Source organism: Anser brachyrhynchus (genome assembly GCF_964034855.1).
Source record: "Anser brachyrhynchus genome assembly, chromosome: 4".
Lineage (NCBI taxonomy): Eukaryota > Metazoa > Chordata > Aves > Anseriformes > Anatidae > Anser > Anser brachyrhynchus.
The window spans coordinates 61,018,988-61,035,723 of NC_137698.1; the positions used below are offsets into that span (position 1 = coordinate 61,018,988).

At 38.3% G+C, this 16,736-nt stretch overlaps 1 protein-coding gene across 1 annotated transcript; it reads right to left on the bottom strand.

The window, feature by feature from the left end:
- Positions 1-6: 6 nt before the first annotated feature.
- On the bottom strand, positions 7-12,209 carry LOC308194722 (cytosolic beta-glucosidase-like; the record flags this gene model as incomplete). The annotated part of the gene is given in 9 exon segments (XM_080590923.1): positions 7-963; positions 967-1,047; positions 1,708-1,725; positions 1,729-1,838; positions 2,069-2,155; positions 5,527-5,551; positions 7,161-7,462; positions 11,626-11,698; positions 12,189-12,209. Coding segments are annotated over 9 exon segments (756 nt in total). The 3' UTR covers positions 7-924.
- Positions 12,210-16,736: the final 4,527 nt, after the last annotated feature.

Sequence of the window (16,736 nt, forward strand, 5' to 3'; positions counted from 1 at the left end):
GGAAGACAGAAAGGTATTTTTTAAATGAACATTTGAATGAACGTAACGATAAAGAATATAAATATAGTAAAAGTAAAAGAGAAGCAAAATGAAGGTGTAAGAATGACTACAAAAAACTATTAAATAAGAATATGACATTCATGATTGTGATCACATTGGACAAATATGACAGGGAGACTACCTGTTATCTAAACAAATGGGCATTTTAAAATACACTTCACATGATACATAGAGAGATGACCTACTCCCTGTGAGTTAGCTCAGAGAATCAGAGAATACTTCCAACCAGAAGGAAGGTAGGGATGGAATTTCCAGAAATTCTCAAAACTGTATCAACTTTATTTCTATCAAAGTGAATAGTACAGTGTCTTAAAAAAAAAAAAAAAAAAGAGCCATGCTGGTGCTGAACACTGTTGGCTATCCTGATGTACACGCAGAAGATGAGCTATAAAGACTTAATGGTCCTATACAGGAATGAATTATTACACGGACCTCATTCTATATGGGACAGACCTCATTCTATATGGGAGGTTGTATTCTGTAAGCATATTGTGAGATATAATGGTCAGTTTTTCAGGTGCACTCAATTTTACATCCTTCACAATGAGAAGTATGTAATAAGCAGTTCTGAAGATCAATGTGGTTGCTTTATTCAATGAAAAACTATGGTCCTACAAAACCGAGTTTAAAAATAATGTATGTATGGAGTACCTTTTCACCTGTTTCCATCCCAAAATGGGGAAGCAGGATTAAAAATACATGCTCTCCTTTCAGCTAAACATTTTTTTTTAAGCCAGATAATTTTACTCAAATTTACAAGAGTTTAAGCTTCAAGAATCGTTGGTCATTGCTGAATGCAAATAAGCACAAAGGAAAAATATATTAAGTTAGCACAATTGATCTTTCATCATTTTAAATGGTACCTTATAAAATTTCCTGTAAATTCAGCCTGAAATACTCCCATCATTGACTGTCATCAAGTAGAGCAGGGTCACTTTGGGAAAACCCATTCTCAGTGATGTAAATTACAGGGATATTATATGTATCCTAGAACAAGAGAGCAGAAGTTTTATTCAGAACAGATGTAAGAAAGTCCATAAAATCAGATGCATTACCCTCTATCTTTTCTAAGCTACAAACTAAAACTAGTTTTCATCAAATTGCACTGACCCTATTAACTTAATTTTCCATGAGCTGACCTTTTATGACTAACAATGGAAAAGCAAAACTGTGCAAATATCCATGAAGACAGTGAAATGACTTATTTTAATGAGAAGACTAAAATATCTTTCCTGCATTAGCATCTGCTTATTGTCACTGCTCCTTAACCCCTTGGTACTGGCAGTCACCGCACGTCCCATTGCCAGAAGTAGATGCATGCCAGGAATGCCTTACTGCTGGAATCACAAAGATCATTTCTGGAGTTCAAAAGATGATATAACACTGGTGTATCATTTCAAATTGTAAAAGAGCTATCAAGTACAAAGGCAATAGGAAAACACTAAGGCTCCTACTCTTAATAGATAGCATGCAAAAATTAAATTAAGAATCCCAAGGTGACTCGTCTATTTATATATCGTCCAATGTCTTATGCCATCCAGATGGGCTCCTCAAAAAAACAAATCACTCATATTACTCATTGGATTCTCAGAAACCTCGTTGGCCAGCTAACAGTGGTTAAATAGTCCTGTGAGCCTTATGTCATACCTTGATATAATACAGAAGTCAGTGTAAACCCCATGGTACTACAGCCAGCCACAAAATCCCAGTTGCAACAGGCCAAGAAGGATCCATTGTTTGTTCAGCCTCACAGACCATTGAGATACTTAGCTTCTTATCTGTATTTCTTGATCTTAAGAGAAATAGTTCAGAGCAAAGAAGTCAGCAGTATTCATGACCATCATTTTTAACTCTTTACTGAATTCCAGAAGCCTTGATGATTAGTTCAAAAAAGTGAATGTGTTGCTGAAATACTGAACTTCTTGATGTCTGGATATTCACCATCAGTAAATACTGTTCTGATAAACCTATCTAAGGTAAAGGATAGCTGTGATGTAAGCTCTGGTACCAGGTTTTGTTGTAGCTGGGGCTATGCCCTTTTCACAACCATCTACACCAACAACATAAGGCTTATTAACAGTGATCCACAGATTCACTCAGTCTTCAAATGCTCTGCAGCAATATTTTGCATGAATATCAAAAGTCTCAATGATCTTTTCAGATCTCCAGCCCCTTTATCTTCTAAAGACTGAGGTAAGTCAAAGTGATACAGTGAGCAGGATGCCATTTGCCAAGTTATTAATGATTTTGTTGATGTAATTGACTCCCAAAAACATTGAAAGAAATATGAACGGGTTAACTTATTAAATTTATTACATTTTTACACATGAAGATACCTCACTGCACATTTTTCTCTGTTATGAGATGCAAACATTCTCTCTCAACTGCATGCTGACTACTGTTACAAGACCCCAGAGTTGGCAGAAATGCTCAGCACACAACATCTTCCATTCAGGCACATAAAATGAAATGAGGATGCAAATTTTCAAAGTAGATCAGTGGACAGCAGCTCCTCAGGAGAAACATAATTCTGATGGGTGCTGGTCACATGAAAATATAATCCTTTCATTAAAATGCCTGAATGGCAGCCCAACTGCTTGTACAAGACCAAAATGCATTGGAAAAATCCTGACACTTCAGAGTATGACAGGTAGATTTGTTCCAATGAAAGTATTTCTCTCCTTGAGAACTGTATCTTTTAAAAAGTTTAGTGTCACATTCAGCAAGGTAACCAAGCTGATCTTTTATGATTTGAATTTGGTTAGATGGGTAAACTGCTTCTTCTAGGCTGTTCTGTTTTCTATTGCTCTCCATGCCTACATCAAGACAAAGAAGATACTGTCAATGCACTAAGTACTTTGCAGTGGTGTGAATTTAATCATTCCCTCATTCGATGGGGCATCCTACCAGATCTACATGAAATTTATGACTTTTCGTGGGACTCTGGTAGATTTTAGGTGTTTAGGGCACTGGTCTATTTAGCTACCAACTTGAATGGCTTTGCAATATTTTATCCAAGCAACCAACTCTCTTCCTTTTACACCACCGTTATGCAGACAGTTCAGTCCCTCTGGTTCTAAGAAGGAATTAGCTCACCTTTCTAAAATCTCATGACTTCCAACCTTTCTTGTCCCCCGTTGATAAGACAGAGTTCAGCTGCAATTTCTTGGATACACTGTTAACGGCGACCAGCACTGGGGATGCATTTCTAGAGGCTTAAAAGGAATCCACCTTCTGTTCAGATTTAGCAGCGGCTGACATGAATATGTTTCCTAAAGGACTATTTTTACGCTGCTCAGAGTTCACTGCAAGTTTAAATATCAAAATACCTTAAGCTCTCATATAAGCATTTTTAATTTTGCTTAAATCCAAACACAGCTACATTGCTTTTAAGCCTTTTGAAAACACTAGATATAGCAAAACACATCATAAGCTCTGGTTCAAAGAGTATCAATTAGCCTGCTCTTTTACTAGAACTATCTGGTTTAGTGAGGTAATTGGAAAAGGCCAACAGAGGCCTTGAATTATTATTTGTTAAGCTAAGAGGCTCCAGCCAGGAATAGGTCTCCATCATACCAGTGGAATTTAGAATCAGACAGCCTTTGCTTCAGAGACTTGGGCTAAATATACCAAAGTGTTTAAGAACTTTAGAAACCTAAAATTCATTGAGGGTTTGTGGGTCAGCTGCTTAGGAAATGTCTATCCCAAGGAGTTGCTGTATTGAAAACCAAAACTGAAAAAGGTCTAAAAAAGTTGAGAACTCAGCAGAAAGGAGGAGGAAGAAAGGAAAACTAAGCTGCACAAGTTAACAAAATGTAGGCTTAGGAGATTACATACGGTTTGTATTATTATTATCAGTGTGTGAACCAGATATTTTTTTAATTCAAATGAGGAAATTGGTTGAGTAATAAATAAGTCTGTACTGTATTGTACTATACATTCCCAGCAGTGTGTAGGTCCAGCTTTGTGTGTATTGATATTAGACTTCAAATTATCCTAATTGCAAATGACTGATCTTAAGGATTTGTGTCAAACGGCTTTTTTTAGTGCAACATATACTGCAGCAATCAATTATGAACCCCATATATAGACAGTGCCTTCCTGTAAACAAACAGGTGCAAACACATGCCTTAGCACAGCAAGACTCAATAAGTTTGTTTACAAGGTAATTCACAATAAATCTCACAGGTAGTTTGCTTTTTCTTCCAAGCACAGCACCAAGAAAACACATTAAATTCTGGGGAGATAAATGCACGTGCCTGAGAATGCACCCACATAAAAAGGGGAATGATTATATCAGAATTGTAATTTTTGAGAAGAATATTCTTGCAATTTGCAACCCATTAGGTGCAAATACAGTTTGTTACATTTGATCAGTGACCCATTTAAATTCAGAGGGACTGGGTGTGTGTTAACTGTTGCTGGTGGGACTACAAGTTTTACTACATAACCACAATCTAGGACGAACAATTCTTCACTAGTATATAATTATACCATGTTGAGAGTAATGCTCAACTAGAAGACAATACTTTTTCTTATTCTAATTTTCAAATTATAAATTGCTTAGTAAAATTTATAACATTTAAGCTCAACCAGCTACCATTCATTCTTTACATTTCAATTAAACACCAATATTGGAAAAGATTTATCCTTTGTGTTAGGGAAAAAAGAGAGAGAGAGAGAAGGATATCTAACTGCATCCCTGAAAAATATAAATGTCAATTCAAAATTCCAGATTGTGCCATACCTTCCAGAGAAGCCTGGTTTAGTGTTTATGGCTGTATCTGTGGGTTAGCTAAAAGTAGAAATAACAGCAGAAAACTATCCTCCAGGAAAATGTGTAGATAAGGGTTTTTTTTTTTGGAGACACCCCGAACTTCTGGCATTACAGACATGTAGGAGCATTTTGTCACGGGAAACTGAAGGATTCTTCTTTTCTCCTTTCTATCATCTTTCTCTCACCATCCTGATTCCCTGCCTTAATGCTGAAGTGAGGCAAAACATCAAACTCTCTCAGACCTAATAGCCCCATGCCTGTTGCTTCTGTCTTCAACCACATCTGCACCTAGTGTTTAGCAGCTAACCTCTTCTGCTCGGGGCAGCTTCTAGGGCACAAATAATCATGCAAAAATACTTCAAAACCCTATTTTGATCCTGACATGTTTTAAGAACAAGACACCTACAGCACTGCTGCTTTAAAAGACCCCACCCCCACCGAGTTGGAAACAGAATTGTTTTAAAGGTTTTCAAATGTCCTCTGTTTTAGGTGTGAAATTGGTAGTGAATCTCTTGGTGTGAATGATTTCATTTGAAAGGACATTGCTCTAAGCTTTCTAATTCTTCACATGCTCTTTGTAAAAATGTTTATATAGAAGATGATGGCCTTTCCGTGCTAGGCAGTTACAATTGCTTCAACAGATCACTGCACAAGAGAAGTGAACTCCTGCCTAATGAAAGCTGGCCTACTTGGAGTTCCTCCAATGCCCTTTCGCTAAATGTAAAGTTCATAATATTAATCAGGCAACTGCTTATACTGGGAATCGAGTGAACATTTTCTGAAATTATAGCCGAGTTTTGTCAAAATGTTAGCTTTCCTTACCAAGTGTCTGCTATCTTCCACTCTGATGACTGAAAAACAAAGCCTGTTCAGCGGGCAGCTCTGTGGCATTGCATGGAGCCTGCAGCACTAGCTGAAGGAATATCAGTACAGGAAGAAACCACAAGGACCCAGCCAAATTTAAATTCAATGTGCCACAAAAAACATTCTGAGGGAAGGACAAGCTGTGCTAGTAAAAGTGGGCCGCATATTGTAAATTTTGGTGGCAAAGGGAAGGCTTCCATTCAAACCTCTACGGGATACTGGCACAGTTTTTGCAGTCATGCTCAGCAGGGGAAAATGGCTGGTTGGTCTGTTTACAGCAGATCCACCAGCCCCCCCTTCCTGAATTCTTGAAACGAAGGCTCCTTTGCTCTCTGGTGAAAAATATAATCTGCAGAGGACAGACTGCTGCCTATTGAACAGCCAAGCTCTCCATGACCAAATCCTGCAGAAAAATATTGCTTCTGCTTCTTAGTACAGATCAGAATAACCAAGAGCATTTTCTTTGAAGCCTTCCATTTTTGCAATCTTCAAACCAGTAGAAGAAAAGAATTACCAAGGCAAACACGGCCCCAGAAGTGCAAAGGTATATATCTTCTTGGTAGAACTGAGATTCAGAGTAGGAGATGGAGCTGAGATTCAGAGGTTCATCCAAATCTGCTTTGCATGTTTTCCTTAGAATGTTATCCTCCCAGCATACAGGAGACCTCAGCCAACTGCTTTGATTCTCCCATTCTTTCTGGTTCAGCTTCAGTTGCTTTTATACTTCACAATTCTCTTTATTTCATCTTTTTTTTTTTTTTTCCCATTCCCTATTTTCTGCAGGGAATGCTGCCATTTCCTTTTTTTTTTTTCCTAGTAAGTCACCTTCATCTTTCCCCCAGTCTATACCAACAGAATTAAATAAAGAAATCAGATGTGCAACAAATTTTATACCTGACATCTAGCAATCTGGCCAGCTTTTTTTATGTGCTGTATCCCTTTACACTTATACTTTTATATTATCTGCTGAGGTTGTGAAAACTCTTCTCCTCAGAGCAGGAGCTGTCTTGCGTTTGTCACAGACATAGCTGAGTTTGAAGAATCTCCTTTAATTCTCTAGAATAAATAAATAAATAAAAATATGGGAAAAAAAAAAAATGTCCCTCTTAGTGTAAAACAGTCAACATGAAGTTCAGTACATCAGAGTATACTGATAAGCTATCTAAATGTATTTGCCAAATAAGAGATTTGTCTATTGTAAGCCATCCAAAAATATCCTTGTGGCTAGGATTCCTGTGACTAAAAACATTCTGATGAAGCAAAATGATTTAAAGTTACAATTAAACTGAAGTAAGTGAAAATACATAGGAAACATAATACTAATCCTATCCCAAAAGATTGTGCTATCCAAAGGGATCTAGAATATTAATTAGTAAGTTGTTGCAAACCTATAAAAAATCATCCCATAATTACTCTGAAAAAAGTTGCAATTTCAAAGCTACACTGCAGAATAGCATACTGGATTAATTATGCCAGACTGCAGCAATAACCTTGAATTAAAGCTGCAACCTTCTATTTTTAAGAAACAATTGCCTTTCTGGTTGATGAAACCTGTCGTCCCATCAGGTAACAGACGTGACCAGGAAAGAGAAAAGCGATAATGAGTCAATCCAAGCTGTTTGATACATTTCAAATCTTCCTCCCACAGAGTGTAGCTGCCACAAGCTACATCACCAGTCTGGTTCTTGAAAACTCGATCTCCTCCCTGATGGGTGAATGTGTCCCAGACATTAGGGCCCTTTCCATCTGCATTCCAGCCTTCTGCTTGAAAAACAAAACTTGGTTGTTACACTTTTGACATCAAAAAACATATGTTGAATGTAAATATTTACCACAAAGTAGGCACAAGAACCTCAAAATCCTAAGAGCAAATCAAGCAGTATCTCTCTCCCCACGTCATTTAAAGTAACTAGGAACTTTCAAGCATTGGTATATACATTTGCATTAGGTTTTGCATTTATTCATATTTTTGCTTGCTGCTAATTATTTGAAAATCCTGTTTCAAAAAGCACGAGTTCTGACACACTTCATACTTCCTTAGCCAAAAATAAGATGTTTGCAACTCTGGAGATATTACAGGTTTTCACAAAGGGCATTTTCTAATGCAGCTTCCATCCATAAATGTAAAAGATCAGTCCATATCAAAGAAAGCCTTTAGGGTATGAGAAATACATCCAACAAATCGGCACTTATGGCTTTCTAGATGTCCTTTGAAAATCCTGACAGTCTGTTAAAAAGAAAGGAATGCCATTATGAGCCATGGCCCTAGGCATATACAAGCTGAATTAATAACACAGCTCTGCAAAACTTCTGCTTTTTGCTTAGCCAAACGTTCACAGAAATGAATTTTAAATGTTCAAAATCCCTGCACCATTTTCTTCACTCTCATAGTTTTGGGAAATTTCTTTACAATCCCAAAATCGAGATAGTGAGATTATGTTTAAAATATTCAAAATTTAGCTGTTGTTTGAGATTACACATCATTAACATTACACAGTACTTAAGCCAAATAAATGCACCTTCCTTCCTGACGAGCTTGTCTTTCCAGAGCAATGCTGTAATGGAGGCAAACATTTTATTTTTAATGTGGAGAGCTCTGTAAACCTACACTCCTGCAAAGTGTGATTTTATCATAAAATTCCAAATAACCCCAAAATGACCGACATCATTTATCAGTAAGATTTTTCAGAGCTCCAGTGAATGCACTGTTCCAGGGTTACTCTCTGAAAACTAAAATGACATTGTGTGTTAAAATCATGTATAAATTAAATATCAGTTGGGTTGTAAGATTAATAACTATATAATAGCTACATATCAATCCTCAATAAAAGTGTTTTAATAATCAATTAGTATCATAGAAATTAGAGATGTAGAAGAACTATTAGGAGGTCATTGAGTCCATCCCCTGCCAACGCAAGATTGCTCCCTTAAGTATATTCAGTACTTAATACACATCTGTCTTATTAAATCTAAGTTTAATGCAAGGTTAAGCATATTGAAGACACTTAATTTAAAGCATTACTAAAATTTGTAATATCACTTCTATAACCTGGCTTTTCAAAGATCATTGTCACATTTCATGTTCTTTACAGAATTTTATTGCAGCACATGAACACCAATACATCTACATTTGGTTGGTCAGTAAATTAAACTCTTATGTGGGACAACCTTCAAAGTAGGTCAAATTTTAGATCCAGACAGTTTGAGTTTCTCTTAATCTCAGATTTTATCACAGACTTTGCGCTCTGCCTGTTTGGTCTTCAGGAAAATACAGTACTAAGAATTTTCTCTATCCTGCTTTTGATTTCAAATATGCCTGCGAAAATAAATATTCATTTCAGAGGAGTGCATGAAATAACAAGCAATAGTAATTCTTTGGCGGTACATAGAATGTGGAAGCCTTTAAGAGCAGGCTTCCTGCGCCACATGGATATGGTACAGCTCCTTTTCACCACAGTGGGGGTAAAGGGAAGCCAGAAGCTGCCAGAATGGGCAGCTAAGACACCTTCATTTAAGAATCAGCAGCTAGTACTGATGCTGCACCATTGCTTTTTGTGTCTGCCTTCCTCCAGCAAGGGAGGTGAGAGGGAGGGGGAGAAGCATTTGATTTTCAGCAGTCTGACAGTACTTCTCTGGTGGTCATTAGCCACTATAAAGCCGATGGGGGCTGTGGCAAACAGACCCACTTTCAAGCACTCCTCATCTTGTTCAGAGAGTCTCTCTGTACCATGTGGAGTACCTGAGCTAGCTAAATAAAGTGTAGGAAGCAATCTAGCCAAGGCAACAGAGAGCTCCACATACACTAAAGTATCCTGCTGAGCCACAATTAGCCTGCACAGAGCTCTGCTCTGCTTCAGCTAGCTTCAATGAACTGAGCCTGCACCTCTAAGCTTGTTCAGAAACCTCTACGCTACACAGCAGTTCATAGTGGAGACATACCCTGAGTTTTAGCAAGCTTCAGGGCCAGGAAAAAACAGCGATGAGGAACTGATTTTACATTTCAAACACACAGGTGAGGTTTAGTTATCAAATCCTTACATAGTACAATAACATGCCATCAAGTGATTAATCTAATGATGAACATGATGAAAGGTGATGCATATTCCCCATTCTCTGCAGTTATTACAATAGAATGAGATAGGATTATTTTCCTTTTAAGTGGAGCTAGTGAATTGGGGCTATTACTGATCGGATTATTTTAGTTTTCATCTGCTTTCCAAGTTAGGTTTTCTTCTAACTCAGCTGTGCTTTTACCTTTCAGAGTGAAGTTTTCCTGGCCTGGTCTCTGCCAGGTAAAATTTTGTTTGAATTAATGTAGCTCGTATGTAGGCATATGAAAGAAGTGAAGAAAACCACTTTTACCATTACAAGAATTTTTAGCAACTTTTCCCTCTCTTTCAAAGAAAAAAAAAATCAAGCAGAGAGTTGAAATTTAGCATAGAAATGGCCCTCAGTAAGAAGAAGTGCCTTTGAGTGTTCTGGTGCAAATTGATTTTGATTTGACTGAGTCATGAACCTCTGAAATCTGCACTTTGAGCATGCAGAGTACAATTGGTATGATTTTTTAGCACTTTGAAATATACAGAATGAAGAAGGTTGTGCTGTGCATAAATACATAGCTGACAGTAAAAAAAAAAAATAAAGTAGCCTGTCAGCTCTTGCCTCATCTACTGTGTATCTTGTGACATGTGCAGCAGCTAGGTTTGGAGTCTACAAGAACTATTGCTTCAATTGTGCTGCCTTTAAGTCAGAAGCTGCATAGCTTCCACAGCTTTCAGGAGGAGGAATTCCCTGTTGAATTTCTTACTTCTGTGGGAAAAGGGTCATTTGAGCAATGTCTAGACCACATTATAGATTTTTTTTTAACGTTTCTCCCACTCAGAGGCCTTAGGAAAGCTCATTAAAAATACATCAAGAGAACATTAAAGTTGCACATCTAGCCACTCAAAAGGCAGGAAATTATAATGTCATCTGTATGCACACACAATTCACATTTTAAGAATTAGTTAGCAGAGCTCTGCGCATTGCAGGACTCGAGTTAGGATCTGGCCCAGAATATCGATTCCCGGGGACGAGCGAGCTGTTCAGGCTATTAGGTGAAACGAGCAGAGCTCGTTAAAAGGTTCCAGGCATGGGCAAGTATTCTCGCTTTCAGCAATAACCAAGAACTAAAGGCTACATCCTCAAAGACAATTTTAGATCTACAACTCCCATTTAGGCACTGAAATCAATGGGAGCTAAGTGCCTGTACGCTGCAGGGTATAATATGAGAAAATCAGATCTATATGTATTTTAGAGGTCTCTAAACACACATTTATGAAGAGAGAAAGGTTGGGGGTTTACAGCTGTCAGTGTCCCTGTATCTTACAGGTTTGCATTCCCTACTCTGCCGGATAGTTTCTTACCATCCTGGGCAAACTACTTTACCAGTGCCACCATTTAGTGTGGAACATGGCACGTGCATGGGGGGGTCTCCCACTGTTAACCTCCCAGTTCACTGTTTTTCATATTCCTTGAAGACGAATTCCTCCCTGAGGACCCCCATGAGTACCAATGTCTGATGAAATAGTTCTCCTGTCCGTGCTCTTTTGGAACAGCCAATAGTAACCTACCTAAAGTAGCTCTAGAGAAAGGAAATAAGAGCTAGTGGGAAAATTACTTATTTCTGCCCCTCTCCCCCCCAATAGCTAGTGGTGGAGGTTCCTCCTCCATTTCCATTACCTAACCATATTTCTGAGATCTGAATCACCTTTTACCCTCCTCTTACTGCTCACGCCAGAAGTGTTTAAGCAGAAGTGCTACATGCATTTGCATCAGAGGCAGCATCCAGGCAGTGAGGCAAAGATCAAACACTCTCCTTCCTGGATCCTGACTTCCTGCTCACTTGAAACTTCCTTAACACTTTGGCAGCTAAAAATTGACACCTTCAATTTGATATGCTGCTGTAGCTGCACCCCAAGCAAATCCAGCTGGAAAAGCAATATCCTCTAGCACCAGCTGCAGAGGACAGGCGAATACACAGCATTATGCGATGCTATGGAGATGTGGGCTTCGTTTGCAGACAACAGTTTCTGGCTCGATCACTCTTCCACTTATTACAAGCAGATTCTATATTGAAGACAAAAATAAACCCTGTGCAGCTTCACAGGCTGAAGGGTAAGCCGTGCACTTTGCATATCTCCGGATTAAAGCAGAGAGGTTCAGTCAGCTAACAGTGAAAGCGAAAAAGGCAGCAGTGGAAAAGCCTACAGTGGTCACGGTAAAAGGGCTCCACCTAGTCCGCAGCATTGGCACACAGAGCAGGTTCCCATTCCCCTTCACCTCCCCTTGTATCCCACTCCCCAGCCGAAGGACTTCGAGGACCCTCTAGTCGACATAAATCCTTCAGTGACCAGGCAAAGAATCCTTTCCAGCCCTTGCTAGCTTCAAAAAGCAGCAGTGCCTCCGCATTTCTGGCATCAAATGTGTATTTTTTCTCTCCCCATACCAAAACAATTGGCCTGTCCATGCTGTAGTGGATGAGAAAGGACGTTTTAGCCATTACATGCTTAGCAATGGAAATCAATGAGTAGAAGAGTCAGTTTTATGTGGGAGTACAGGCAGAAGACCTTTCTCCTTCTTTAAAGTCCCATGGATGCTCTTTTTTTTTCTTCTAGAGCGGCAACAACAACCACGTCTGCCAGGATCAGCATCTGCAGAGCAGCCCTCAGGTCTCTACCTCTACCTTCTGCCAGCGCTGTTACTGCTCCCTGCCAGCAGGCAGAGAGGGAAGCAGCAGCAGGAGGACCCGCCTGGGTAAAACTGTAACTAGTGGGATGGGCTGAAAGTAGTTTACTGTCCCTTTCCAGAAAGCTGCAACACCTGGCACACTAGATGGCACTACTGCAAATTTTTTTTTTTTTTTTTTTGAGTTAGAAGTCTTTCTCCCATTTATTATGCTACCAAAGCTATACCGCTTTTGCCGAGGTCAGTATCTGCACTTATTGGACTGCTAGGCAATAATGTCTGACAACTAATATTTTTTCTTTTTGTTTACTTCTGTTTCACCTTTTTGATTTTGAAACCAGGTGAAGACCTACTCCTGCAAAGTGTTATACTTGCATGTAATACTTTCTTTTACTAGGAAAACAAGAAAAACCTTAAGATACACAGAAAAGCCACTAATACAGCTAGTGCACATACTTTTCCCAGAAATGCACACAACAGAAGAGTCAACTTATTAGGAAAATATATTCTTTGCAGAGATGCAGAGAAGCTGATTTAAATCCAAAGTGCACATTACAGAACCAGACAGTGCAGATGCAATGCAAAATGAATCAGGCTTTCACAGCAGGCATGCATTTCCTCAAGTGTCTTTCAAAGGAAAGGTAAAGGCTCTTTGAATACAAAGGAACAAAGGGGGAAATGAGGCACAACATACCAATTTGTTCTCAAAACACACATTGATGCATAGTTCAGACAGACGTACATATCTCTCACATGTTTCATACTGATGACTAAAGACTGATGCAACAAATGAGTTAATGCTCTCTGGTGGAAGCAGCCTCCTCAGGCTTTCATTTGCAAGGAGGTAAGCATTGGACAGTTAACACTAAAACTCATCAGGGACATCTTAAATCATGATTAATAGGTATTAATGAACCAGAGTAATTATGCATATTTTTTACATCATTAAATGTTATTGGTAGGTACCTTCTAAAATGTAAGTGACATTAAATCTTTTCCCAGAAAATCATACAATTCAATTTCACAAGAGATATAATAAATATGTAACTCAATAATATGGGGGAAGAGGCAGACAGGAGATAGTAGCAATAAAAACCCAATAAAAAGTTTTATAAAAATGCTTAACCATAAAAACAAGGCTAAAAAGTGTCACTGCTGATTCTCTGGCAGGAATCAACAGAGACAGAGATGGGTTTTAAGAGAGATTGAGTGGGAGGAAAATATTCCATAAGCAGTCTGGGGAAGAGTGAACAAAATTTGCCTCAGAGGTTAAGGCAGATTCACAGTAATGAGATAGCAGACTATGTCAGATAAGTAGGTAGATACTGAAAGATGCAGAGCTTCAAAATTCAGAGAAGCTGAGTTTCTAGCAGCTAATCTCAAACTCTTCTGGCAACCCAGTTTCTAGATTTGTGACCCCACTTTGGCTAGCATTTCTGGACTCATGAACCTATTTCTTGTTGCAGAAGTGGGACTTGCAATCATATTTCCATTAGACCCACTCCATGTCATGGCCTTTAGGATGCATGCCTGGCTCATTCAGCCTTCTTCATCCTTTGGCAATTTCCCCCACATCTAGTAAGTAGCCTCACCTCTACCTAAAATTCAGTAGCCCACTGCTCCATTGTTTTGTCCAATACATACGTACAAAACTATAAAAGAACTTGGTTCTACCTAGAGGCAATTTTTTCCAGACTAGATTTTGTTGGCTTTGTTTGTTTGTTTGTTTTCACATTTGTACTGACACAGATTATACGTAACTAACAGAGCTCAAGCAAAATATTCCTAGGAAAATTTGAGCAGTTCTTGGATATTCAAACACACTTGGATAAACATATATTTTGGTAAGTCAATACATAACAAGGGTAATTGGGTTTGATGCTAAGAGTTGTCAACCTATCTTTATAAAATGGTATTATATAAAGGTCAAGGGTGAACAGGTTTTGGTGTCGGTACCTTTAGTCATGTAGGATTAATTAATATCAGAGGAATTATATATTGTCAAAATTAATTTTTCCTGACTGATTCTGTTTCTACATATCCTATCCTGTTTCTACATTCCTATCTACATATTATAAATATGTTTAATAACATTTACTATACAATTTAGAAATTAAACTTTGGAGGGGTTGTGAAAATTAAAATCTCTCTCCTGAAACAGTACGCTGTGCAGGAACAGAAGAAGGATACAGATGCTTTGGAAGCGTATGTCTCTGAAACAGCCAAAGATAGAAGTTCACATATTCTGCAAGTTGTCTTTGAAATTGCTACTCATAAATTTAGCTTCCATCCCTGGCAACATAATGGAACAGCTATTGAGAAAACAAATTTACTAAAACACTTTGAAGTCTGCCAGACAAAGTTGATTTTTTTTAATTTTATTTTATTGTGATACAAAATTAATGAACAGACAGCAGAAGATATACTGCCATGTGCCTGAATATTATCAGTCTACTGTTTTCTTTTGGACATTTTAGCACTGAGCTTAGGTGTTCTCAATTACAGAGACAGTTTCCACCTTGCACTGTTGCTGCGGGAGAGGACTCCTGACTTTGATCCCCTAAATTAAGCCTTAATTAGAAGCTTCTGCTGGGCTGTGGATTAGCCTTTCTTCTCCCATCTCTACTGTGTCAAAATACTGTTCCCAAGCCTAAATCAAATTGGAAATGAACTTTCATGTTGACTGAAATGAAGGGTGATGACAAACAATGAAGGGTAATGATAAACAATAACTTTGAAGGGAGGCATTTAGTGCAGTACACAAAGATTAGTATTAGTTCTGATCTCATTTAATAGCTTCAATAATGAGCTAGAAGAGGGAGTAAATGGTACATTAATGAAATCTGCAGATCTATTAAACTAGGAGGAGCTGAGCATACTGCTGAAAATGGAGAAATAATACAAGGGGTCACGGCAAGATTAGAAACACAGTCAGAATATTGTAATGACATTCAGTTTAGAAAATAGAAGAATAATATTTGGGTTAAAAAAATAATCAACAGATGGTTACAGGTATAGTGCTGGAAAACTAGGCAAGAGTCTGTAACTGAGCAGTAGAGAAAAACAGTGAAATTTGGGCAGAACTAGTAAAAAATAAGCAGTAATGACTCATCTTAAGCAGCTCTTCTGCCATCAGCTCTCCTCTGCATTTAGTCTGGGCACTGGAAAAACAGACTATCTTTCAGATGTTCAGAGATTGTGTAACTACAGATTTTTTTCCAGGAAGAAAACTTAGAAGCAAGCCATCCATTTAACAGAGTGTTGTCCTTCATGGAGTGAATGACATAACTGTTAGCCACTGGCTAAAAGACAGTAAAAGCATGAGACTGAAGAAATAAAATATTCTCCCACTGCTTCTGGTAATTGCATCATGCAGCTTGATTTTTTTTGATATTGCTGAGAAAACTGCCGATGCAATGCCAGCTGCTATGAACTTTCCAATACCAGATATATGTGCACAATATCTTGGAAAGCTAAAGCTAGTAGTGAGCAAGTGAATTCCAGTTGAGGAACTAACATAAATTAATCTTGCTGGGAATAATGGGTCACAAGCTATAATGGAGTGCCAAAGTAATGTTATATCACTGCCTGTACCAGAGAGGGTTTCGGCAATTTGGCATGGCACAGCATTAGGATGTATAGCATGTATGTAAAGTGATATTCCATATTGGTCATCAGTCATCAAAAGTCCTTGCTAGCTGTTGGCTGTTGAAGGAATCGTCCTTTATTGCTGAGTGCCTCCATACAGAATTTTTAAGTGGGCCTGACCGCTCAAGAGTTTGTCACTGTCACAACATTATGACCCAACACTGAGTGTGCAGAGAGCAGGGCATTGATCCACAACTTTAAATTTGCACACTTCAGTAGAAAAACTGGCTCATGTAAAACCATGCTGTATTCATTTATATCTTGGCGTGTCCTGCCGTTCCACGTTCCTGGCTTGTTCACCTTGTAAGTGAACAGGCTTAAAACCAATGAGCTGTCATGCAAAAATGTCAGGATAAAAAAAAAAAAAAAAAAAAAAAAAAAAAAAAAAAAGGAGAAGAAAGGAGGATGTATATATGAAAAAAAATGCAAAAAAAAAAAAAAAACACAGAAGCATACACAGGCATGAGAAAGATCCCTTGAGAATGACACCTGTTTGTTGAGAAAGCACCTTTTCACCAATGTGTCAGGGAGAACTGCCTAAGTTTTTCAGAAATTGTCAGTTTCAAGAAATCTGTAGAAACTGCCTACTGGCAAAGTTGCTTGATTTGATTTAGCCAAGAAAATATCTGCTACAGCTAATCAGGTTGTTTGAAAGTAGCTA